Source organism: Diplotaxodon limnothrissa, linkage group LG13 (assembly GCF_057381915.1).
Source record: "Diplotaxodon limnothrissa isolate DT_005_m linkage group LG13, D_limnothrissa_male_GT1.1, whole genome shotgun sequence".
NCBI classification, from domain to species: domain Eukaryota; kingdom Metazoa; phylum Chordata; class Actinopteri; order Cichliformes; family Cichlidae; genus Diplotaxodon; species Diplotaxodon limnothrissa.
The window spans coordinates 13727620-13753417 of NC_140608.1; the positions used below are offsets into that span (position 1 = coordinate 13727620).

Consider the following 25798-nt stretch of genomic DNA (forward strand, 5'->3'; position numbering starts at 1 on the left):
TACCGAGTTCATACAGAATTTGATTCGTTTTCTCATCAACAAGTATTCTGCAACATCATGCAAGGAGGAGGCAGAAAACAGAGGACAACTTTGTATGTGATGAAGTTTTATTGATTCACAGTTATGATGGATGAATGGATTGCGATTTGTTCTTTAACTGAAATGTGGCTCTGACTCAGACAGTGTCTATCTAACTTTCCTCAAGGAAAGACGTAACAAAGCTTATCACCTTCATACCTTAAATTTTACCTGCAAGATAAACATGTGGGTACAGATTACATTTTGTAAGAGTGTTGACAAAAATAAAATTAGAAAAAACAAAAACAAAACAGATCCAGTTTATTTGGTGTCATAAGGTATGCATCACAGCTAAAGGCAAACTTAATCACATCATGTTTTTTAGTTTTTAGATGAGGTCAAAATCCCTGAGAGTACAGCTTTGTAGATAAGCACCACGTAGATCACACTCTCAGCTTAAAAGACAGAATTAAAGCACAACTGGCCGTAGAAAACAATACAGTAATATGATGAATATACAGCCACTTAAGCTATGGAGTGGCATATAATGTTAAATAACACAGAAAAAGGCCGTAATATGTCAAAATACACTGTACATAAGCACAAAACAACAGAAAAGCATCAGCAAACAGTAAATTTAGACTTTCCCCCCCAAAAAATCTCTTTGTTTAGCTGGGCATGCATGATTACAGAGCTGTAAAGGGCCTTCTTTGTCAAGGAAAAAAAAGAGTCCTGGATTACGCCAATCTGCTGAAGAAATTAATTAAGTCTGAAGCTGTCTTTATGAGTGACGTGTCTCTTCCACAACATGTCCTGGAATCTGTCCATTAGAAAACCATCTTAATGGGTTTAACCACTAAGCCAGTAAGCCAAACACATCAAACACATTAATGGGTAAATAACATCATTAACACGTGTTCCACGTTGTAAAGAAAATGTTGTATTATTGTTTGCTGTGCTAAGAGATTCAGCAAAAGTGTACAATATACAGTACGTTTTACCAGGCCTTCTGTAAGCACAAACAAGGCCAGTGTTGAAACATGAACAGGATATTTTATTCCATTTTTTTCTCCCAGACAAACATGTTGTTCTCGTAGGAGAGCTGAAAATGCCAGCTTGTGGTTGCTGTATGGCTGCCTACAAAAAAACACAGATTTGGTAGTAAAACTGTATGTCTGCTTGAGTCTTTCTCCTTTTCTTTTCCATCCTCTCTTTCCCTCACTTGCCAAATCTCTGAGAAAATCTTTTTCTTGTAGCCTATGTAAACACGTAAACACAAATTTGTCCCTTTTAAGTAACTACTCCATAGCGTTTCTTTGTAATGTCTTTGCTATACCCCGAATGTTAACCTTAACAGTAAGTCTAACCGAACGTATGCAATTAAAAGGCTTTTTATATGCTCTCAAAACCCAGCCTGCCTTCTTGCCTGCCCCAATGCTGTGGTCTTGTCACACCAGTTTTCTCTCCCATCAGAGAGGGTGGAAGAGGGAAAAAAAACACTTTACCATTACAGTTGTTTTACTAATATAATAAAATATATCTACAATTATTCAGCTGTATTATGGGGTCATTCAAATACCAAATACTTTAACAACTGTATAAATGATTTATCCACTGGTCCAGAAAAACAGCAAAACATTTTATATAGATTCTAGCTAACAACGTCTTGACTAAGAATGTTGTTTAGGTGTCAATTTCATGAATAAATAAAGTAATAATGTATAGCATAAATAACACATTGAATATGAAAAAACCCCTTTGTATTTCACTTTTTGACATGTAAATATGAAACGATAAAATTCTTAATGGTTAATGAAACAAGAGTGGGGACAAAACTAGAATACTGATGTTTAAAAGATAAAGTGCTTTGTTCCACAAAAATAATCTGACATCTACTCTAGATGAGAGGGACAGCTACACTTCTGTAAAATGCTGATTTTTCTTTAAACCAAAGTAAAAATAATCTGAAAGGAAAACTACCCAGAATGTACCGTTCACCTGAAATATACTGAGGTTAATATAATGACATACAGTATTGTTAAAGAGCACCAATAACACAAGTATTACAAATGATCCAATCCCAAGTTTCTATATTGGGGGAAAGTGTCATTTCCTTACAGCATCGGCATCCCTGTTGTCTTTGTGGCAGGTTAGTTACAGTGACATGAAGGTCTTTCATGTGTATGTGTTTTTAAAATCTAATTTAAGTTACTAGTAGTCCACATTCACAAAAAATATTGTAGTTATAATAACAAAAATCTTACTTAACTAGAGTAAAAAACATGTCGACCATCTTTAACCTCCCAACTCTTGTAGTCGGTGAGTTGAGTAGTGTCTCTGCAATGGCCGCTGTTGTGTATTATTATTTCCACATCTTGCAAGGAGATGAGCAGGCACAGTTTTACATATTATTGTGGGTCCTAATATCCAAAGAGCCTGATGCCATCAACGTAAACCCAACCTTAGTGGTCCCTGGGCCACATGAGAAGGCCTCCTCCTGGAACCTGGGACAGGCTACAGAAAGTTGTTGGTGATTTGCCTCTGATGCTCAAACAGGTCTTCAGTTTCTGCACTATATGCATCACCTGTAAAGGAACAACATCATTAATAAGAGGTGAGAGCTGAAACTTACGGCAATGTGAAAAAAACAGAAAGATTTTTAGTATCCTCACCTGCATGGCATCCATACATGTAAGCTCTGTGGCCATCATATTTGCACCGACATCTCATAACATTGTTCATAAAGTCAGACTCAGCCATGTCCAGTGAGGGGTTGACTTCCACCTGCAAAATAAAACGATAATATAGGACGTTATTTATTAGGAAACAGGGCGCACACTTTGGTCTAGTAAAGTATCCTCAGTAGACCATGTTCGTGGCTAAGGAAGGAACAAGTCTCTTCTCCCCACACATGGGAAAGCAGTTTAAATAAAGAGCAGTTGGATTTAAAATTGAGGGCCTGTTATTAAACTGCACTCGTAGCTGGTATTGTTTTTATAGTCAGTCTGTTTCTCATCTATAAAAAGTTGGATGACTTTTCCATACAGTATTACTATTGTAAGGATAAATACACTATGTGGTACTTTCACATGAACCTAAAGCTGGTAGTCTAAAGCTCCCTCTTCACCCACGACTGCAGACCTGCTGATGGTTCCAACACCATCATTAAGTTTGCAGATGACACCACGGTGATTGGCCTCATCAGTGACAACGATGAGGCCGCCTACAGGGAGGAGGTGGATCGTCTGGCTGAGTGGTGCGACAGAAACAACCTGCTGCTTAACACCGAGAAGACCAAGGAGCTCATCGTGGACTACAGGAGGAATGCTGACCCACATCCACCCATCCACATTAAGGGGACGGCTGTGGAGCGTGTGAGCAGCTTCAAGTTCCTGGGAGTCCACATCTCCGAGGATCTCACCTGGACGACCAACTGCTCCAAGCTGGTCAAGAAGGCTCACCAGCGCCTCTTCTTCTTGAGGACTCTGAGGAAGAACCACCTGTCCTCAGACATCCTGGTGAACTTCTATCGCTGCACCATCGAGAGCATCCTGACCAACTGTATAACAGTCTGGTACGGGAACTGCTCTGCCTCGGACCGGAAGGCGTTGCAGAGGGTCGTGAAAACTGCCCAGCGCATCGCTGGAGCACCACTTCCTGCCATAAAAGACATCTACAGGAAGCGGTGTCTGAAAAGGGCTGGGAAAATCATCAAAGACCCCAGTCACCCATCACATGGACTCTTCACCCTCCTGCCCTCTGGGAGGCGCCACAGGAGCCTCCGGACTAAGACCACCAGGTACTGGAACAGCTTCTTCCCCACAGCTGTCAGACTCCTGAACTCTGCCTCCTGACATCTGACCCACGTTAAACTCATGGACTGAACATACACACACCCACAATGGACAACTGTACCCTCAAACACAATAATAACATGGACTGAACCACCACTCACAACCACTAGCACTTTATATAGCCTCTGTAGAAACTATCTACACCCTCACTTATCTTAACTGCACTACTGTATAGCTCTGTGTAAATAATCATTCTGTACATTCGATAATCTTTAATCCTACAACTGTTTACAACTTGCATAGTTCCCATTTCTGTATAGCTGTATATCCCAGATTCTGTAAAGTTATTTATTTCATATTCTGTATAGTTTTTCATATTTATATCCTGTTCATATCCTGTACATAGCTTGTACTCACTACAGCCTGTACATACTTATAGTTATAGAATATTCACAACATACTTCATACCGTGTACATTATAACATACCATAATAGACCCATTTCTGTAATATACTCACATATCTATATTATTGCTAATATATATTGTAATATATCTATATCACTAAAGCACTTCTGGATGGATGCAAACTGCATTTCGTTGCCCTGTACCTGTGCATGTGCAATGACAATAAAGTTGAATTCTATTCTATTCTATTCTATTCTATTCTACAGCTGAATATATACACTGAATAACATGGGGCAGTAAAATGCTTTTGTTATGCAAAGCACAAAATATACTGTTTGACCACAGGAATTCTATTGTTTCTTGCTTTTACATCTTGTACAAAAAGATTTAACAGTTTACACAAATTATGGCAACTGGCCATGTAAGAAGCTCTGGAAATTTACAGGTGCCCAAAGTGTCTGCAAGGGAAATCTTCTCTGCTCCTCATGCTGACATTGGAGTGCACAACAAGGGCCTGAAATTAGCCTGAAATTGAAGTCTTTTGCAAAAGAGTAGTTATGCATAAGAATGTTTATGTGTCTGAAATTAGTCTTATTCTGAATGTTGCCATACACTCTACTAATAGCCTAGTCTGTCATTTGCAGAGCAACTCTGTAACTGCTGATACAACCATTCTCCTAATCTGGTCTGGTGATAATACTGAGACGCCATTTACTGTAATGGTTGCTCTGCAAACTGCTGCACCCACTTTAAGTACAGGTTACAAACTGCTTAAAGCAAGCAAGAAGGCTAACTATACTAAAAAAAGGGAGAAACCATCTTAAAAACACAGTGAATGCAGAAAAACTCTCTTAATTTTTCAGTGTAAATTACAGTGTTGGACCAGAGTGTATGAGGCTTTTGCAGAAGATTGGTTCGGTGACAGAGTGCGTTGCTCAGTGAGAAAGTAGCTATAAAAATAAAAACAGGGCAGGAGAAATTCCTTGGTGGTAAATTAGCCGTTCCTAATGGAAGAAGGGAACTAGGTGCTGTTTGACTAAAGGGAGGCACTAGTTAATTTGGGTAAATTGTGTGTTTCATTAGCACTGGGTGGTTCAAGGGCAGGCCTGCTAAATCCTCCTGTACAGCCTGCGATCTGTAGTCAGGCATCATCTGCACTTTACTAGATAAATGAAAGAACACAGCACAGAGGAGCACTGCTATAAGAGATGTTTGTATTTTTCCAATTCTGCAGCCTCAGTGAAAAACTCCTTCACAGGTTTTACTTTCTCGTTTCTCTCAGTTAAAATTGGTTCATACCCTTTCATGATGACCTTTGCACTTTCATCGTTTCCTGTCTCTTCCTGTCATTTGATATAACTCAATTTCTGCCTGTTCTATCATGTATTGGCCTTTATTTGCCTCCATACTATGCTACAGCAGTGTGCCACTTAATTACGCCCACTCATCTTACTCAAAATACATACAGTTAACAAATGCCTTTATATATGAGTATGACACATCAATCATGCCAAAATTAAATGAACTCTTCCTAAACAGACAGCAGAACAGTGTTAATTACAAAGACCTAGTGCAACCTCTCAGACAAACTGAGTAACAGCAATAATTATCAAACAGTGAGCTATACTGTAACCAGTCTACCACATCGAGAAGGTAATTGGGAGCATGCTCAGATCTGAAGACTGGTAGATCAGAGGTCTGTACTGAAAAAGGAAGATAATGAGATATGGAGTCCTTGATGTGTTTTAGACTGGCAGCCACAATGACTTCAGTCGACAAAGAAATGAGAGACACATGAATGGTTAAGGTGGTGACTGTTTAGAAGAAGGTTAGTAGGTTTTACTGAAATAGACAGAAACCACAACCAGCCATGAGGAAATCCACCTTTAAAGCCTGTGAACCTCTCTTAATAAAAGGATCTCTGATCTTGACGAACCAGTTGAACATTTTAAGAAATAAATGTGATTTTTTTCTGGAAATTAGAGGAGAACATTAATACTGCACTCATAAAATACTATTCAAAAGTCCTAAGCCAACCATTTTCTTTGTATTCTGTTAGGAAAATGGGAAATAGGTGCAGCAACGTATTAAAGTGTCCAAAATAAAGCATACAAAGTAAAAGCATAGGTTGTACAATGTTTGGTATGAGCACCTTTATTCTTCAACACAGCCTGAATTCTCTTAGGCAAGCTTTCTTATCATTTCTTTAAGTAGTCTCTGTTCTCCAGGCTTCTTGAAAGACATTCAAAGCTCATCTTTGCAGGGTAGCTGCCTTTTGTTCCATTAACTGTACAGATGATCTCACACTATTTAGATAATTTTGAGGTCTGAGATCTGTTCCATCATGTGTTTTTCTATCCAGGTATACTTTTACTGCATTGGCAGTGTGTTTGAGATCATTGCCATGCTGAAAAATGAAGCTGTTTCCAATCAGATGCTTTCCAGATAGTACTGCAAGGTGGATCAAGTTTTCAGCTAATACGTTTTTAGGAATCACCTTGTTTGCGCAAAATTATTATTTTATGCCTGTGACATTTTGTTATCATTGGCATTTTACATAGATTCAACAAATGACATTGGAACATATATGTGCTTTTGAAACAGCCTGCTAGAGACAAAGTGCCTAAAGATATAATCACCTGAAAGTGAGTGGAAAAAGCACTCAAAGTCCAAAGAAAAAGACTTTCAGAAAGGCTAGAGAACTATTGCTCAAGACCACTTTGCAAAATAAGTTTACAAAATGAAGGTTGATTAAGATTTGTGCACAGTACTCTAAATGTATGCCATACATAATGCAGCCAACAATCACTTAGCTTAGCTTTGAAAACAGAAGCTCATTAAAGGGCATATTATACAGTATCATGTTTGTTTAATCAGAACAAAAGTATATGTGTAAAAATATCATTGTTATATGCAGATCTTTCAGCAGATTAATTCTCCACCAGTCACAAGAAGGTTGTTGAGATAACTTAGAAGTCTGCAGTTTGTGCTGACAGTAGTTGCATTTTAACCAAACAGACCTACTTTTCTAACAGAATAAGCCTATTTCCCTTTACTTTAAAGTGTTTTCTGAAAAGCAAAGTTACTTATATTTCATTTTTCTGGCAATAAGATTTTCCCACATTGGAAAAAGAAAAGGTGACAAATATAAACTTCTGACCTGGAATATGTAGTCTCCTGGCCGTACATCAGTCACGTCAACCCACTGACAGTCGATATCATGGCGATATGTATCCCAGCAGCCCACAGAGATGCCTTGATCACCCATGTTATAACAGGAAAAGCGTTTCTGGAGGCCTAAAATACATATCAGCAACATTATCAATCACAACATCAAAGCTCATTTAATGCTTGGCACTCCCTGTTATTTTTAAGAGCCTTTAGCTTTCTGAATTGTACTGGACTGCATACTGTATGAACAATGGGCTTTTTCATATGAGCTATTTCATCCATGATATAACAAGTAAATGGAGAGTGAACAAACAACAACAGCGGCGATCTAATACATTAACCACAAAGTAAAAATCTGAATAGCTGTAGCTGAAATATTGATATTAATTTTCTGTCACTAATGGGAAACATTATGGGTTTTTTTGGAAAGAGGGCTGAATTGTGCTGAAAATTACCATCAGGGCAATATGTGTCCTCCAGACAGAAACTGGCCTTGTGTCCCTCTGCAACCCTCGTGCCATTCAGAGTCAGCAGGTCGTAATGCGTGAACACCTCAATGCTGTGGTAGTGCCTGTGACGACAGATGGGAAAGTCCAGGTGAGAGCGTGTATGTGTGTGTCTGCATGTCTGAGTGTGTGCATTTACACTTACTGAACACTAGCTCCCTATGGCTTATATCCTTATGACCTCACTGCTTGAACATGAGAGAGGGTGTCACCGTAACACCTCTCACAGAAGCTTATTTTAGTTCTGGCTTGGTTGAAATGTTTATTCATTCTAAATGAATGGCAGGCTTTGAAACGCACATCCATAGCTCTGATATGTTGTAATAAACTGAGGCAGACTTGACTGCACGTAGGCTGCACGGTCCTTTGTATTACACCTAACCTGTGGTAGCCAGACGATTGCAACCATCATTTCCACAAACACGCGCTGTAGAAGGGTTCGTGATTTGGGACATCTCACGCAGTCAGCACAGTATGCCACCCTCTTCGCTTATCCTGACAGGTTTGAAAGTGCTCTGTTCATACTGAAAAGAAACTGAGACCTAGTGATGGACAAAGGCGCTTATGTCTATTGGCCATATTGCACGCTTCCTGCCGTGTCCACGGGAATGAGATCACACATCAGTATGTTTTTTTTCCCTGGTTGCAATTGAATGCAATTAAAATAAATATACCTTTAATTACTCAGTGTGTAAGGAGCATTACTCCACATTCATATGTGGAATAAAGAACATGCTTTTGCCTGAATATTTCTGACAGCTCGTGAAAACCCAAAACACTCAGAGTGACCATAAGGGCAACCACAACATCCTACATCAGTATTTTAAAGTTTTTTTCCACTCCGTCAACCCACACTCCTAAACAGTAAAGCAATTTTACACTTCTCTTTACCTCTTTTCAGGGATAATATACCTGTGACACTGGTGCCATGTCCAGCTCTCTTTCGATGCTTTGGGTCTGAAATCAGAACGACCCAAATTCATGATGCGGGAGGAGAACCTCAGCAGGCGTCGGTGGCCATAAGGCCAGTTCATCCTGGCAGCAGATGATGACAGACAGTTCTCTTCATTGGCACAGGTCAGAAGATGGAGAGGACGGTCTTCCAGGTAGGCTGTCTCCTGGACCAGCTGGGCATCCACAACAAGGTCAGGTGCCGCTGAAGCAGGTGTAACAGATTATCTTAAGATTCAAACTGAACGAGAAGGGAAGACTACAGGTAAAAACTGCAACTTACTGTCAGAACAGCTGACCCCAGCAGCCTTTGCTCCACCTCCACGAGGACAATGGATATGGTTGTTACGACGACACTGTTGAATTGAAAGCTCTGTCCCAACGCAGTGAGTTCCGCTGAGAATCACATCGTTGACACTGGGGTCGCCAGGCCAGTACCAGGTTTCCTGTCAAAAGAAGGGTGTAGAGTTTTCTATCAATAAATTGTATCATAGTCATCATTTCCCAGTCATTGTTGAAGTTAATGAAGGGGCTGTGACTATGGATTGGTCTCTACGTGTTCATTTATTTCTCATCAATACCTTAAGACACTGCAGATTAGATTTTGATAAATCTTAGAGGAAAGATGGCTCTGACCACTTTACTCTGACATTTTCAAAATTAAACTAATTGGGTTAGAAGTGGGAGTGCTTCGTTGTCCTTTTAGAACATTTCAGATACTGATGACAATACTTTGGCAAAAGTTGGTTGCACTATAAAAAGAGATCAAAATAACTTGTTATGTTTGTCAAGGGGATAGTTACCTGATGAGCACTGGCAGCAAAGCCCAGGCCCAGCTGTCTGCATACCACCATGGCCTCGGTTATGCCCCAGTTCTCACTACAGACAGAGCCCCAGCGTTTACGACCCCCAACCTCCATCAACACCTCTACACGGCCTTCTGATGGGACTCTACCACCAGCAAGCCGCACCTTGAAATCCATTGAATTAAAAGAATTAAGTGGATGGTGTGTTATAAGTGAAAGCTCATAAGCTCATGAACTGTGATGGTGTAGATTTCATACCGTCTTTTCTGTGCCTGTTTTAGGAACGTTGCAGCGTACTGAGGCATCCTGGCTGTGTTTGAATGTCCATGGTTGGACTTCCTGGAAGTAGCAGTCTAGAATAGAGTGTTCCAGCCCAGTACACTGAACATTGTTCATATGGATGGGCCCTGTACCTGCATAGAAAGGAGGAGATTTATTAGATTTAAAAAAATGATGCATCAAAAAAGTGGGAACAAATGAAAACCCAAAGAGCATGGGCATAACTAAAGGGCAATATCCCTTGTGACTGTCTGAGGCCACCCACCACAGATGCAATGGCATTACGAGACTCTGTCATGCAAAAGAGCGCAAACACATAAAACCGAGGCTCACTATTCCTTTCATATGAAAAGCTTCCTCTATGTTAGCATCAAACCAACAATGAAAAGTTCCTATCAGTCATGACAAAATGCTTCTGCAAGCCAAGCAGCAGCACAACCAACATCTACTTTGGGCATCTGTCACACCTCATTACCACCATTCTTTTGATTTACGAACAACAACGACTACTACATTGTGTGTAGTCCACCACCTTGGGTGAGCAAAAAAGCAAAAGCTATGTCAGCATTGTAAAGGATTCAGACAAGGATTTGTTTGCTATTTAAACCCAGATAATCTTTAAACAACATAGGAAAATGCAAAAGTTCTTAGGGAAATAGCTGGTGTGATAACGATGACAGGATATCAACAAACTATGGCTTCCGTGTTTTCCTAAAACACAAAGCACAAACTGTAAACTGAGAAATAAAGTAGCATTGAAATAAACACAACCAAACCACAAAAACTATGGGAAAAACAAAACCAAGAAAAAGGGCGTAAAAGTAGTTGGGACCAGATTGCAGCCCAACCAAATACGTCTCTGTGTTGGTTTTGGTAGATTGTAGGCCTTCTTCCATACTGGTCACCATGTGTGGGTTCACATGGATGAAAAGGACATATCTAAACCACTTCTACCTCTATCTGCATGGTAAATGCCGCAAACTAGAGCCAAAATCCCACTGTTTAACATATGAAGACAAACACAGGGGGACAATTTAAAGCAAAACGAACAGTGACAAGATCTATTTAAGCCTTAGTTTGGGAAATCCACAAAAGCTTAAAATAAATTCCAGGAAAGCCACATGCACTCTGCATCCACACAAATACACACAACCACTGAGAGTGTTACTAAACTCTTTGTGTTCCCACTGTGTAGACTATAGTACACAAACATTATACACTGGGTGTACGGCACCAAGTGTAAGAGGGGAAACAAAACTGGTTAAGGATCATCAATTATAATCAGACTAAAGATCTCTAATCATCTAAATTTAAGATAAAGCACAACTTTATCTAAAGAACAACAGGCACCATCATCACCATCATCATTAGAGCCAACAAGTAACAAAAATACTGCATCCTCAAAAGACACATTTGCGTGCCAGCACACACACATACACAAACTTAAACACACACAACTGTAAATTCGTTATTGATTGTATGTATTAATTATTAACAACACAATCACATGACTGATCAAGCTCTAACAACAAATTACTACTTTTCTACACCAGAATCAGCTGAGCTGTCACAGTTTTTACAGCTGCAGTGCTTAGGTTAAATGAGACCAAGTCCTAATCTCCCCTATTGCATCAAAATGGCTTTATATGTACGTACTTCACGGGTAAAATTACACAGCAAAAATAACAATGTTGGTTAAGAAAGGAAATAGAAACATTGTCCCTGTAATTTAACTCACTGATGATGATGATGATAAATGTAATGATGATGGGAGTTAAAGAGTTTGCGGGTGGAGTCTGAAGAGAACCTTTCTTCTCTTATATTCTGCCGAATAATTAAAACATGAACACAAGCATAAAATATCTAGGTTGTAGAGTGGATACATCTATGAGAGCAATAATGAGACATAATATAAATGTGGTATCTTAAATTTAGTCTATACAAGAAAGAGCAAGGTTGATATGTAATTATGACTGGGATATGCCAAAGATCATTTGAAGAGATTAGAAAATTGACTTTTGAGGACGGAAAGAGCATAATATCAGTTACATTCTTGTTGAGAATAGCGCAAATAGTTGGTTAGTGGTTACAAGGGAAACCCTGTTCTTGTCCTCTCTGAAATTAAACTCAATTTTAGGAACAGTTAAATGTGTGTAATGTTTTTCTTTCCATGGAATGTCTCTCTCTCTCTCTCTCCCTGCCAAAAGACTTTTTTCCCCTGTAAAATGCAACAGTCATTTAAATTTCTGCACAGATTTGCTTGCTTATTTGAAATTAAATGGCACAAGCAAACTTGCACCGAGATCGGCATGTATTATTTTTCATATTTATGTTGACATCTGGATTTCAAGGTTAGTTAGAAGATGGCATCTCACTAATCCAGCTGGGATATTCTATGTCTGTATACTATAAAGGCCATTTAATACGTGCAAGCAAGCGTTTCAACAAATCTGATAAGGGAGGCCACATTCAGAGGCAGAACATCTGACTGGTGCACTTCACTCTGTAATCAACCAGTCAACTCGACCACAGCCTTTATCACATTATTTATGATGATCAAATGTGATAAAGTCATGCTCTTCTGTGGGGTCCTGTTGGCAAAAAGATACGACAGAAATGATGAGGAATCTTTTTTTTGTGTGCGTTAAAGATGTATAGGTATAGGCAAGTTGGCAAAAGTAAACACTTTTTACACAAATTTACATTGATGTGTTGCTCCTGTGAGAGTTTATTCCATCTATGAGTCTAACTAGGCCTTTTCAAATGACATTTAGCCCAGTATGCATATGTCCTCTGAGCACCAGGGAAATCAGGTAATAAAAATGACAAGCTGAATCTGAGAGAGCTTTGAATATTGAGTACTTTAGGACTGGCGGCATGACGCTTTCCAAATTCACTCTTAGCAGATCATATCACTGCTATTGTTCTAAAACCGCCAAGTGAGCTAAACAAGGCGCAGCCAGCTGGTCTGATGCATATAAAAGAAGCATGGTTTGTCTGTAGCAGCCTGGTACATATTGGATATACTTTATTTGAGGTTAATATAGTGGACAGCGGAGTGTAATTGTACTATACTATCGTGTATCACTTCTGCTATTTTCAAATGACTGCAGAGTTTCAAGAAATCAGTGACATTATATTATCAGTGCTCCAACGTTATCCACATAAAGCAGTATTCTTTGATTGTAACTAACTTAAGTGACATGGTTAACTGACATTTTGTATTTGCATTTTTTAAAAGATTTTAAAAGTCTAGAGGCAAAGCAGTTATAATACTTTGCTGATGAAATGCCAGTGCAATGCATTGTGCGGCCTCTAGAATAAAATTTCCACCTATTTACGTCTCTAAAAGAGCAAATCTGAAGGTCAAGATAATATCCCATCGTAAAGCTTTCTGCTCTGGTCAATGCATAGCCACAAAAAAACAGGGTTGCAAGTGTATGAGTGAATCACCAATTATAGAAACCAACTCACAGAAGTAAAATATAACAAATGTAAGAAGAATACATCTACCAATTCTGAGGCATTTTTATTTTTTAAACCTAATTAAAGATTTTCAGCTACTGTGTTTTTCTGTCAGTTATGATTGCAATAGTTTCTCTCTACCTGTGTGTTTGTGTATGCGTGCAATGAATAGGAGAACCAGGTGAAGTGAATCCCAGTAAAAAACATTGTAACATTGTGGTTAAATAAACGAAACTCCACCGAGATAGAAAACTGACAAATTATACACCTCTGTCTATTCTAAACATATGACTTTGAAGCCTGGCCAAATAACTGATTAAAACCAGAAAACAATGTGTACGCAAACTAATGCAACTGAATCTGAGGAAAGCCAAAAAAAAGCTGATTTTAGTTCTTTAAGGTAACACAAATGCCAGTTCAAGAGGTAATCGGGTAAAAACACATAAAAGACATAAAAATATGCTTTTTGTGATCAACTGAACAGCTAGACCAGTAGAACATCATCCCACATTTAATCTCCATCAGCAAGATTAGAGACTACTCCCTACCATGTGGCATGGGGAAGCTGTTCTCACATCTCGTAAGGGTGGGGTCACCACTGGTGCAGCTGGGTACTGACTGCGTCTGTGTGTGTCATCAAAGCTGGACATTTGAAATTAAAGCAAAAAGACCACAGCTCTCAGTAAGTGAATGAAAAGCTTGCTTGAATCTAGCAAGATTATGTCTCTGGCTTTAGTATCAAATACTAATATAAACTACTATGGCGTATAGTATTTCATTTTGTGAGTGAGTGTTTGTCTACACACACATGCATATGCTGTTTGGGCAGCTGGAAGTCCTGGCACAAGACTCACATAATCACAGCTGGAGATACTGCAATCAACACATTTGCAGCTTCACAAGGCAACATACACAGACAGACAAACACACATGCCCACACATTATCTGATCAGTCAGAGCAGACGGGTGCGGCGTCTATGGTAAACAAAAGATAAGCAAAAGGCTGAAAAGTCTCCCTGTCTTCTCTGGAATACCATGACGCATGAGAAACACATTCAAGCATCCAAATTATACAGGCAGAATGAATTCATTAAATGTGGAGTTTTCCAGAATGTTTAATGAAAGTCTGTGCTTTGGGCAACAGCAATTTCTAGTCTTACCTTGACCCATAAAGGCTCCATGCAGCGCATCTTTGGCAGTACCAAAGCCCAGTTCCCTGCACACAACACTGGCTGCTGTTCTGTCCCACAAGTGATCTACGATAGTCCCCCATTTTCCATCACGGAGCACCTCCACACGCCCCTCTCCCAGTCTGGGGCCCACCTTGAGACGAACAGGCTGTATACGGCAACAAAGGGAGAATAAAAATCAGTTTACTAAGAAAACTACATGATTGTGCAAATGTAGATACAAATTCTTAACCTTACCACAACTGGATAGGGCGCTTGAGGTCTTCCTGAAGAGATGCGAGCAAACTGAGGTCCTGGTACACACTTGACCACTGCATGTCTCCCATTTTTACAAGGGGTAGGACTACGGGGGATTGACAGCTGAGCATGGCACTCTGAGAGACTGTTCTCAGTGCCTATACAATGAACTTTCTCTACCCAAAATCCTTTCTTTTTTGCCATGAGACTCAGTCTGCAAAGAACAGAAAGTAAATTGTAGGTAACATATTCTTAAAGATACTAACAATTTGGTTTTAATTTGTTAGTGTTTCTTAATGATATTAAGTAGTAGTAATTCCTGTATAGTTAATACAGGAATGTTGTTATAAAATTGCACATTTGTAGATAAGAAACAAAGGGTGAAAAGGGTCATTTTTATTACCTTGTTGAAGGATCTTCAACCTTGGTATCCCATATTTTCCTGTAAAAGAACAGAACAGAAACAGACATGATCAGGACTGTCTGTTTTCTGAGGTTGCAAACACAAACACTCACACACACCTGGACCAATTTGAATATCATCTGCTGGTTTTTGTTTCTATCTAATCCAATCACTTAAAAGTGTTTTCAGCACAGAGAGCAGTAGCAAACACTTAAAACACCAACTTCATTTTTACTAGAAAAGTAGCCTTACTGGGTTACTTGAAATGAACCGTGCAGCTGCAAATATAACTTCTGCACATAAATCAGGAACAAATTTAGCTGTGGCTTTGTGGTGAGTGTAAAGTTAGATATATTGATAGTAATGACTAGTACAGTTTAGTACAATCCTTGTCCTTTTTCAGGAACCTCACTTTTCATCTCTCTGTATATATTCAGTATGATGTATTTCTTTCCTGAATGTGGGCTGTTTGCTATTTCCCAAGTGTACTCTGTTTATGTTTAGAGCCTGTGTAATAGTATGTTCTGTACCCACCAACATAAATATGTGTTCAACAAAAATGTTCAGGGTAATTTTTATCTAAATTACACACTTTTACATTAAATAAACTAACCCAGACTTTCTGACTTTCGGAACAAGCAATGCTGCTTAGCTGAGATTTACGCAAAGACACCAAGATGTGAGCTATAAAGAGATTAAAGAAACAACAAAAAAACAAATGAAAAATGAGATATTCTGATCTATGCTGTTAATCTCCAAAACCACACTAGGGGGAGGGAAAGCATGCCATACAGTGTCTGTGAAGAAGAACATTTCTTAAAAAACAGGCTTTAACCAGGCACGATATACAAATAAAACCTCTGGCACTCCCCGACGCTGAATGTCCAAGAACTGTAAGATCGAAACAGAGATTTATGTTCCAACTAGGCTGGCTGAATTGGGAGAGCGGTGGAGAGGAAAGCCGTCTGTTCTCTTGGCAGACACACAATGCACACATGCCAAACAGATCATACCAGGACATCCTCCAACCACTGCAAACTGCATACACCATTACCAACATTCACATCAATTACACCAAAACACTCAAGAATATACATGGCACAATCACAGTGACATTTTTATTTTATAAGTCTGGACAAGTGGCTTAAGTTATTATTAAAGTAAGATTAATGTTCTTCAGTCAGGAAAAAAGACCTATTTGTTGGGCTCCAGCATGTACTGGCTTTCATCAAACCACCCTGTACAGTGGCAATACACACACACAGTATCAATATCAATATATATGAAAAACAATCCAGTTCTGATTTGAGTGGTGTTCCCATTTAAAGAAACAAACACATCGAAGATCTAGGCATATTTGTATGAAAGTTAAGGCAGGTCAATATTTTTATTTCGGACATGAAACTCAGGACATTCCTGGAAAGTTGTAAGAGACAAACCATTAAAAAAGCAAACAAACTGAGGAATGAAGAAAGTCGTTGTCAGTGACATGATGTTATGCTGATGGTTGAGTAAAGTCATGGGCTGCTGATTTTACACTTTCCAGAATCACATAATAACTTGTTTCCTAAAGCTATAAGTAGTAAGTAGGCAATGAGACCTAAAAATATAAACAATCCTTCAAAAAGTATTTCAGTATTAATGACATGTTTTTATTTCAGGAATCATTCAACATACGTTTTGAAATTCACAGATATATCTCAAATCTTAAACCAGTCCTTTTCTATGGCCCATTTGAAGCATAAATGCAAAAACGAACATCTGTAAAAGATCAGTTGCATAAATAGCCCTGCCCTGATACATAACTACATGAAAAATATATCGAACAAAACCCCATGAAGCCATTGTTTTAACTAATGTGCATAGCTTAAAATAAAGCCCTATATATTGTCATGCATCTTACTGTAACTTGGACTAAATTGCATTCAAATTTAACACTTAAACTTTACAGTCTCTTGAATTACACTTGTAAAACATTTAAATGTGTCTACCATGTGGCTTTATAGTACCATAAGATAGACAGCGAGGAACAGCTACACACTCATTTTCACATGAGGCAAACATGTCTGTGACTTGTTTGTGACCTCACCACAGACAAATCAGCTAACCATTTACCCTCTTCAGAAGCCAACAGGACTACTACTTAGACTATAAATGATACCTTTGGGTATTTTATTTAACGGAATTACAGCACTGTTTGCCATGCTAAAATCAAGCACAATGAAAGCCATAAATACATTAAATATATAAAAAGAAATCATGCAATGTAACTAAAATATGAGGGGATAGGAGCTGTATGAAAGTATATCTGAGCTATCTGAATAGACAACCCCAGTATTCACTTGTTTTTCACCTCAACAGCATTCATCAGCCAAATAGTGTGTCCAGCACATGTTGTGGAAAAGAAATGAAGATAATGATAGGGAGTCTACACCTGCTTGTTAAAAAAGACATGCATTACATCACTGTTTGGGTTTTATCAGCTTTACACTGCTCAGCAGTGATATTAGGTCATTTCTACATCTTCTGATGCTACGTTACAACAGAATTATATATAAATGACATTTTGTTTTACCTCAGATAAATTTTAAAAACCAGTATTGGCAAAAAATAATAATAATAATAATAATAATAATAATAATAATCAGACTTGCTTACATCCATTTTTTCAGCAAAGATCTACCTTAAAGTAGACACCAAAGAAAAGTGAAAAAAAGATTTCAAGCAGAATTACACAGAATAGAGATGGATGCAATTATTATAATTAAAAATAAATAATATAAAGAGAATTATATAAACCAATATGAGAAATTAAAGAACATTTTTAACCTACTTTGAGTGGCTATGGTAGAAAATCTTGCTTGTGAAACAGTTGCTAGGCCCAAGTGAAGTGATACAAATGCCTATGATTCAAGTCCTTTTTAAAAACCACCTTTCACAGTCTGTTCCAAGCCACAAAATAGCCACTGGCATGCACACAGAAATAAAAAGATGGGAAAATAAATTAGAGGGAAGAACACTGAAGAAGATCATACAGACATCAGACAGGAAAACCAAATTTGGTCAAAGAAAATGTCACCCAAAAGCCTGAAAATGATACGTTCGTCATAAGAAAATTTTAACTGAAACATAATTAAACATAAAGTCCCCAGTTAAGTCCCCAAATCACTACGGTGACAGAGGAAGACAGACAGCTGCTGACACAGCAGGCAGCGCTGCAAACTGCAGCTGTAATTGGCTATATTTCACACGAGCAAGCGAAAATCTGGCTCGTCTGACTGCTGCTCTCTGTCTTTCTCTCCATCCGCTCTTCTCTTGTTACTCTCTGCCTCCATCCTCGCCATCTTCGTCTCACTCTCTCTCACACACGGCTATAATTGGGGGTGTTTTTTCACCCTCAGCAGAATCCCTGAGAGCTTTGGTCCTGACCAACTTGTAATTATAGCATCTTCAGAATTTCATCCAAGTGACACAGGAAGAGTCATGGCAGGGTCTGGAATTTCTAAGAATGGACAGAAAAACTTGGAAAGAAAGCTTGGCTTTGTTCAAACCGTGCAGTACAAGCCTATGCTTTTTTGGAAAGTGAAAGAAGTTACATGAACGCTTAACAACCAAATTACCAAATTGTTTTTCTATGACTCTTTTGGCTATCATGATTGTAATTAGAGTACAAAGTGGCAATTTAAGTCAAGTCAAAAGTGCAACCTTACATTTATCCCTAATCCCAGTCTGAAACAGAATGAACATTTTTGCTGTATTCTTCTGGTTGTTATTTTGTAACCTCACATTTAACACATTCAGATTTTAGAAACCAAGTCTGTTGAACAACTTGCTTATGTGACTTCGAACAAAGGCATTCCAGCAAATGTATCTGAAACAGCCTGAAGTCAAAAACACATGTTAAAGAGGGAACAAACATGCTTCTGTGGAGACAGAAAACAGGTTCAGATTTGGAAACAAACACATCATCATGGTTCAGACTAATATAGTGCCTGAGGCTTTAGCAAAACCCCTGGTCATACCCAAGAAAGACAAACCCAGATGTATCACAGCCACTTCCATGACAGAGCCTTATAATTTATACATGCAATAAAAGAATTCAAGATATTGGCTTACAGTACTTTTTGCTGAACATTAAGATAAACAGTATTGTGCACTTTGTTGTGGCTTTGGTCAGATGCTAAAACAGCAGGACAAGTCCTGTTATTTAAGTTCCTTTTACTTGACCTTAGAGGATTTAAAAACAACATTAAAAAAAGACAGTGAGCATATCCCCCTGAAGATGTCAATAAAAGCCCTTCAAGCTATAACAGCCCTGTCCTCCACTGGCATATCAATCTTCCTGGTAAGCAGCCAAATCACCTCTATTCGAACCATACAAATCTATCCATCTAATTCCCCTAAACAAGAACCTGCACTACACATTTTCAGTGTTTTGTACCTGTACTGTGAATCTATACTGCATAAGAAAATCAAGTAGATGCATGAAAAGCACCACACCTGCAATGCGGTGAAGCTGTGCTCTAATAAATGATCCTGTACAGACCGTGTACAGAGTCGGGCTCGGCTGTTAAACAACAGCTTATTCGGAGGGACTTTTATTACTGAAGATATGATGCCATACGATCGCCTCCTCCAACAGTAGAATCAGGTTATAGCTTCACTGTGTTCCCAATAACACACAAGTTCAACAGAGATGGCATAATTCAAGGGCAATGCAGAAATACTTTCAGAGTGGCTGCACTCCAATAGTTTGTCAAGTCAATAAAAACTCAGAAAAGTCTATAAAACAAATCAACTTCCCTTTAACAGTTACAGCATTTCAGAAGCATGAGGATTGTAGTACCTACAGCAGATTTTGTCACCAGTTGAGTCAGAGTAACCTGAGCCAGTAGAGGGACGGAACAGCTAAACTGGGAATCATCTATAGATGGCAGGTTTCCACAAGCAAGATCCACCTGGATCCATCTTCCACAATAATCCTCTGCTAATGTGTGGTCCTCCCGTGGTTTACAATATAAAGAGTCCCAAAAACCACTGCTGAGGGTTTGGTTTTTTTTTTTCAACAAAGAGGATGCGGGCCAAAGGGGCAAAAAGATACATGCTCATTGGGACAATTGCAGTAAGCACATGCTTATACTGAACCTTAACCATATTTTAAGTATGGTTTTTAAGTTAAATTCCTTCATGCTAAAAGTCAATGAGATGAGGTCAACATCATTCATTATTCATGCCTGTGCAGCAGGGTACTTTGTTACCTGGCTTAAAAACTGTGTCTGCCAAACTAACATAAAACTGCAACAACTATCTTCATTTGTCTGTGTTTTTTTTTTTTCTTTCATTGACTGAACAATCAAACTGAGTAAAATGAAAAGCTTAAGCACTGTCATGACATAAAAAGTAGCAAAGAACACATTGAGAAGTTGTTCTTTTCTGTTTCTCAGTAATAAAGAAACACAATCCCCAGCCCATCATCCATTTTCTCAACAACAACTCCATTTAAGGGTCGCTGGGGCCCTGGAGCCTTTCCCAGCTGCCATAGAGCGAAGTACACACAGGAGAGATTTCCAGTGTATCGCAGAGCTAACAAACACACAGGGCAGACAACCATTCACATTCACACCTATGGCTTTTGGACTGCCAGAGTAACCGCAGTCTATGCAGGCACAACATGCAAACTCCAGACAGGGAGGCCCCAGCTGGCCAGTGGATTCATTCCTATCCCTACTTGCTGTGAGACAACAGCACTGTGTTTTTTACTTATCCTTTTAAAAGTTAATTTCAGAGCTCTGTGATATTTTCCTAGTTTTAGTGTGAGCTGTATTTATAAAGTGTTCTTGTACCATTACTTGAATGAAATTAAACACAAATGAATGCAGAGGTTTCCATGCTTCTAAAGTAATGCACTAAAAGAGGCATTGTTTTTTGTAGATGTACCAAACTTTCAGTGCTGGGAAACATAGGAAAAAAGTAATTGGCACACTGCCAGCAAGTCACACATGCTTTTTCTGTGGTGGCATGTAAAAGTAAAGAAAAGCATGGCTTACTTAAGCCCACAGAGATTCTCCTGCCAGAAAGTCACTCTACACATACCATCATCCTGCTCTCCAAAAGCGACCTCTGTCTCACACATTGTATCGATGGGACAGTTAAGAGCACAATCAGCAGTGATATTGCACCTCTGCATTGGAATCTAAAAGTTAAAGTAGAGCTGTTTGTCTGTGAGCTGCAGGCTGAAGATGGTATCAGAAGGAGAAAGGGAGTGAGAGGCAATGAGGTGTGCAGAGGTGATTTGCCTAGAGAGAGGGGTAGAGAAAGGGCAGTAGAGAGGAGTAAGGGATCCCCTTTATCATCATCCTGAGGCTGAGGAAAGAAGGGGGGGTTGAGGGACATGGGAAAGCGGTGGCTGGGGGAGGAAGATAAGCCCAAAGCAAGACCTCTAACTGCAGTGCTGCTGCTGCTGCTTTGTTGTTTTTTATCCATTCTTCACAATGTGTTTGTAGTCATTTAACAGTCAGATGAATGGCATAGCATGTTGCCCTTCTGAACTACAGTCAACAGCCCAGTGTTTTGCAATCTAATGACCTGGCCTCATAAAAGTGGATTGTATTCCTGTCAGTGCAGCTAGTGAGAAAGATTCATACTTACTTATATGTTCTCACATTGTGCTGAGTAGCCTCTGGAAAGCCAAGCATCCCACACACAACCCGGCTGCTATTGAGACTCCAGCCCTTGTCGCAAACTTGTCTCCATCTCCCAGCATGCTTCACTTCCACCACACCCTCTGTCATAAGGCTCTTCTTCTTTGTAGACATGAGGATGGGGCGAAGACGGACCTCCTCAATTCGCACCTTACTTTGCCTCTTAGGGAATACAAATGTCACTACTGTTACATATTTTTCTACAAATAATGCAGTAATTAGCCAAACATTAACTGTTGTACCTGATAGTGGTGGTGATGATGATGGGGCCTTTGGAACCTGGGAACCTCATATGGATGTCCATTTCCATAATATCCATACCCTGGTTGCCCGCGGGTGTCCACAAGCCCCTGCCACTGAGGTGCAGTATTACCATTAGGCCTTGGAGCAGTGGTGTGGGCTCTGCTGGCTGGCTGACTCACCGCCCTACGCTCAGGGGTGCACACAACCCCCAAATCTTCAGAGTGTTTGCAGTCATTCACTCCCCAACCGTTGTGTTTGCAGTCCTTCAAGGACTTCTCTGAGCCGTCACAGCGTACATTATCCATCCATATTGGGCCTTGAAAAAGAATAAACGATGCAAAACTTGATTCACTCTGATTTTCATTGATCAAGTAACAGACTGGCCGATGCATCTAAACATCAGCCAGAATCACTTCTTAAATACCTAACCCTTGATTTTTAGTGCTACACTGATTTAGGGTTGCACCTTAGTGGCATGTTTAGCAGTAGATACATAGTATTTTACAAGGAAGACTGCTGTAGATCCTGCTCCCCGAATCCACTCAACTCTTTAATTTGGATTTAAAAGCAGCAGTAAAGAATGTCCATAAACCATGGCAAGTGTTGCACAACTCTGGCAAGCAAATGCTGTCATTATTCTAAAACAAATGCCCTTTTTCGGCCCATATATTTGCTCTGCCGGCCTGCCAGGCAACCTTAACGAGATGTAGATTCCAATCCCACAACGAGTTATCTTTGTCACTTTATGATGTTAGTTATTTTGAATGTCTTAATTGGCTGCCTTTTCATGAAGCCATACAGTTGTGAGCCAAGCACACTGTACTGTGGAAGTTTTGGAGTAGACAGGTTAGTGGCTGCCTGCCACTCCAATAAATCTTAAGCTATACCCACCAGTTACTTTGTACACCTTTGTGTCTGTGCAAGCTCCTTTGACTTTGTACACCTTTGCTCTCTATTCTATTCTTCCTTGCTAGCACCAGGTTGGACTGACTTTTCCCCTAAAAACAGTCTTAATTCTTAGTGGCATAGTTTCTACAAAGTGCTGGAAATATTCTCCAAAGATTTTGGTCCATATTGACATGATAGCATCATACAGCTGCTGCAGATTTGTCGGCTGTGCATCCTTTATGAGAATCTCTTGTTCAACCACATACCAGTGGTACTCTGTTGGATTGGGATCTGGTGAGGTGTGGAGGGCATTTGAGTACACTGAACTTACTGTCCCATTCAAGAAAGAGCTTTGAAATATATATGTCATGCTGAGTACAGGCATCAAGCGATAGACACACTGTGGTTATAAAGGGATAGACTTTAGCCTTTTCAGTAATATTCAATTGGTACAAAGTATTCCAGGAAAATATGCCTATTGCACCACCATCAGCATAAATTGTTGATACAAGACAGGGCGGAGCCTTACTTTAATGTTCTCTATTTCAGTTTTACAACCACCAATATGTGAACTTCGCAGCAGAAATGGAGACTTGTCAAACTAGTACACACGTCTTCAATCTTAGTTTTCCAATTTTGGTGAGCGTGTGCAAAATGTAGCCTCAGTCTCCTTTTCTTAGCTGACCGAAGAGGCACCTGGCGTGGCCTTCTGCTACATTAGCCCATCTGCGTCATGATTTGGCATGTTGAGCATTGAGAGATGCTCTTCTGCATACCTCAGTTGTACAGCTATAAATAATCTGGTTATTGTCTTCTAACCTGTGGTGTCAGCAAGACATTTTTATCCAGAGAACTATTGTTCATTGAACATTTTACATTTTTTGGACCATTATCTGTAAAACCCAAAGATGGTAATATGGATAAATTCCAGTAGATTAGCAGTGAAATACTCAGACCAGTTATCATGCCACGTTCAAAACTACTTAAATCACATTTCTTCCCCAATCTTCCTGACTATGTCTACATGTCTAAAAGCACCATGTTCCTGCCATCTGGTTGGTTCATTTTGTATTTGCCCTAATAAAAAGTTTAAAATAATATTACTTTGTTGAAACAATTAATGAAGTATGACAGTAAGTTAGGTGGCATAGACGCTAAATTGTCTGTGTAATACTAACTGTCAAAATTTAAAACCCAGTCAGAGCCCCCCCAACATATAATTTGGATTTTCCTGACAAGACTAAACTGAGAGTAAAAAAAAAAAAAATTCTGACTCCCAAAGAAGACTGCACGGTAACTTCATACAGGGAGTGCTCTCACCTGTTCCTTCTCCATACTGTGCGCTGTGAGCCCACGTTAAGCCACCTTCGAACCCCAGCTCACGGCACACAACGTTGGCGAGCTTGATGTCCACCTCATCGTCGCAGACGGTCCCCCAAGTGCTGTTGTGCAACACCTCCACGCGCCCTTCGTGCGCTTGTCGCGCGAAGGTGCCTACCAAGCGGACCTTGAGAGCTGGTGCGCGAGACACTCTGCGCTGAGACGCTGTAGTCCTCCGAGGTTCGGCGCGAGCGGGACAGGAAAGGGACAGGAGCACAAGGAGGAAGAGGCTGAACGATAGACTGCAGGCCATTACTGACTCAGAAGATGAGGTCTGTAGATAAAAATTGAAAAACGTTATTTATTTTGTTCAACTTTTCATAAATTGCCATTCGAACTATGCCATGAAACAATTTAACTGGCTTGCCAGTAAGTATAAAGTCAAGGGCCAGTCCTTATCAACTGTCTGAAGTTCATCTTAAAATTAGCAAAATACCAATATTTAAGCCTCTTCAACAACAAAAAAATAATAATAGGGTATTACCGCCTTTAGGCTACTGAGTAACAAGTCACAGCCAACCAGAGATAGCACGAGAGGCCTGGATATTAAACAGACCAACGGTGACATCCTCTGGACAAAATCTTGCAGGTAGTTTACTCTACCAGTGTGTCTACCAGGTAGTTTATGCTACCAGTGTGTTCCTCTCTGATATCACATCAAGAAATTAATTAGGCTCAGACACAGTTAACATTGCAGTGGTAACTAATCTGCTGACAATCAGAGATAGAACCTGACTTGTTTTGGCGTTCCACATTTTGATTTTAGTTGTCGCATAAATCTTATAGTGATGCAATGGAAGCCAGAGTACATAAAACGAGTACTTTGCACTCATGTCAGACACAGGCGTATAATTAGAGATACACTTTTGTATGACAGTTCACGTAAGTAAACATTCCCCAAGGCTAACTAACCAGACAGAAACATGTGGCAGGTTTAAACTGGAAGTTGACAAATGTCAAAGCCAAACAAGAGCACAGTGGGGGCAAAAAGTGAAACACTAAATCACTGACGGCCACAGGAAAGCCCTACAGACAAAAAAATGTTTCGTGGATATTAAAAACTTACAAAAATGCAGTTAAGAATGTTTAAACTTCTGTAAATCCGAAGCTAGAAGACATAAAAAGTATCCACTTTATGTTAAAGAAATTCTAACAGAGTAAAAGAACCTGTGCCAAAGTTTTATCTCTTAAAACACCTGTTACACTTGATGTCAGATGTGCCTGAATTAAAATGAAATTAACAAGTGAGAAGCCTGTAAACATGGAAATAATAACAATAATAATAATAATAATAATAATAATGAGAAGTTAAGATGAAGGATCACTCACCTTGCAGACAGCAAATGTAGTGGTGGGTGTC

The 25798-nt window shown here is 39.4% G+C and overlaps 1 protein-coding gene across 1 annotated transcript; it reads right to left on the reverse strand.

Moving 5' to 3' along the window:
* Positions 1–2413: 2413 nt before the first annotated feature.
* loxl4 (lysyl oxidase-like 4) lies at positions 2414–25798 on the reverse strand. The gene is made up of 15 exons (XM_085369274.1): positions 25768–25798; positions 24379–24712; positions 22170–22486; positions 21875–22089; positions 15227–15265; positions 14824–15037; positions 14557–14734; positions 9911–10065; positions 9650–9817; positions 9130–9292; positions 8808–9051; positions 7845–7960; positions 7379–7515; positions 2691–2802; positions 2414–2603 (listed from the first exon to the last, which is right to left on the reverse strand). The coding sequence occupies exons 2-15, from the start codon at positions 24689–24691 to the stop codon at positions 2533–2535; spliced, it is 2442 nt and encodes an 813-aa protein (XP_085225400.1). The 5' UTR covers positions 24692–24712; positions 25768–25798; the 3' UTR covers positions 2414–2532.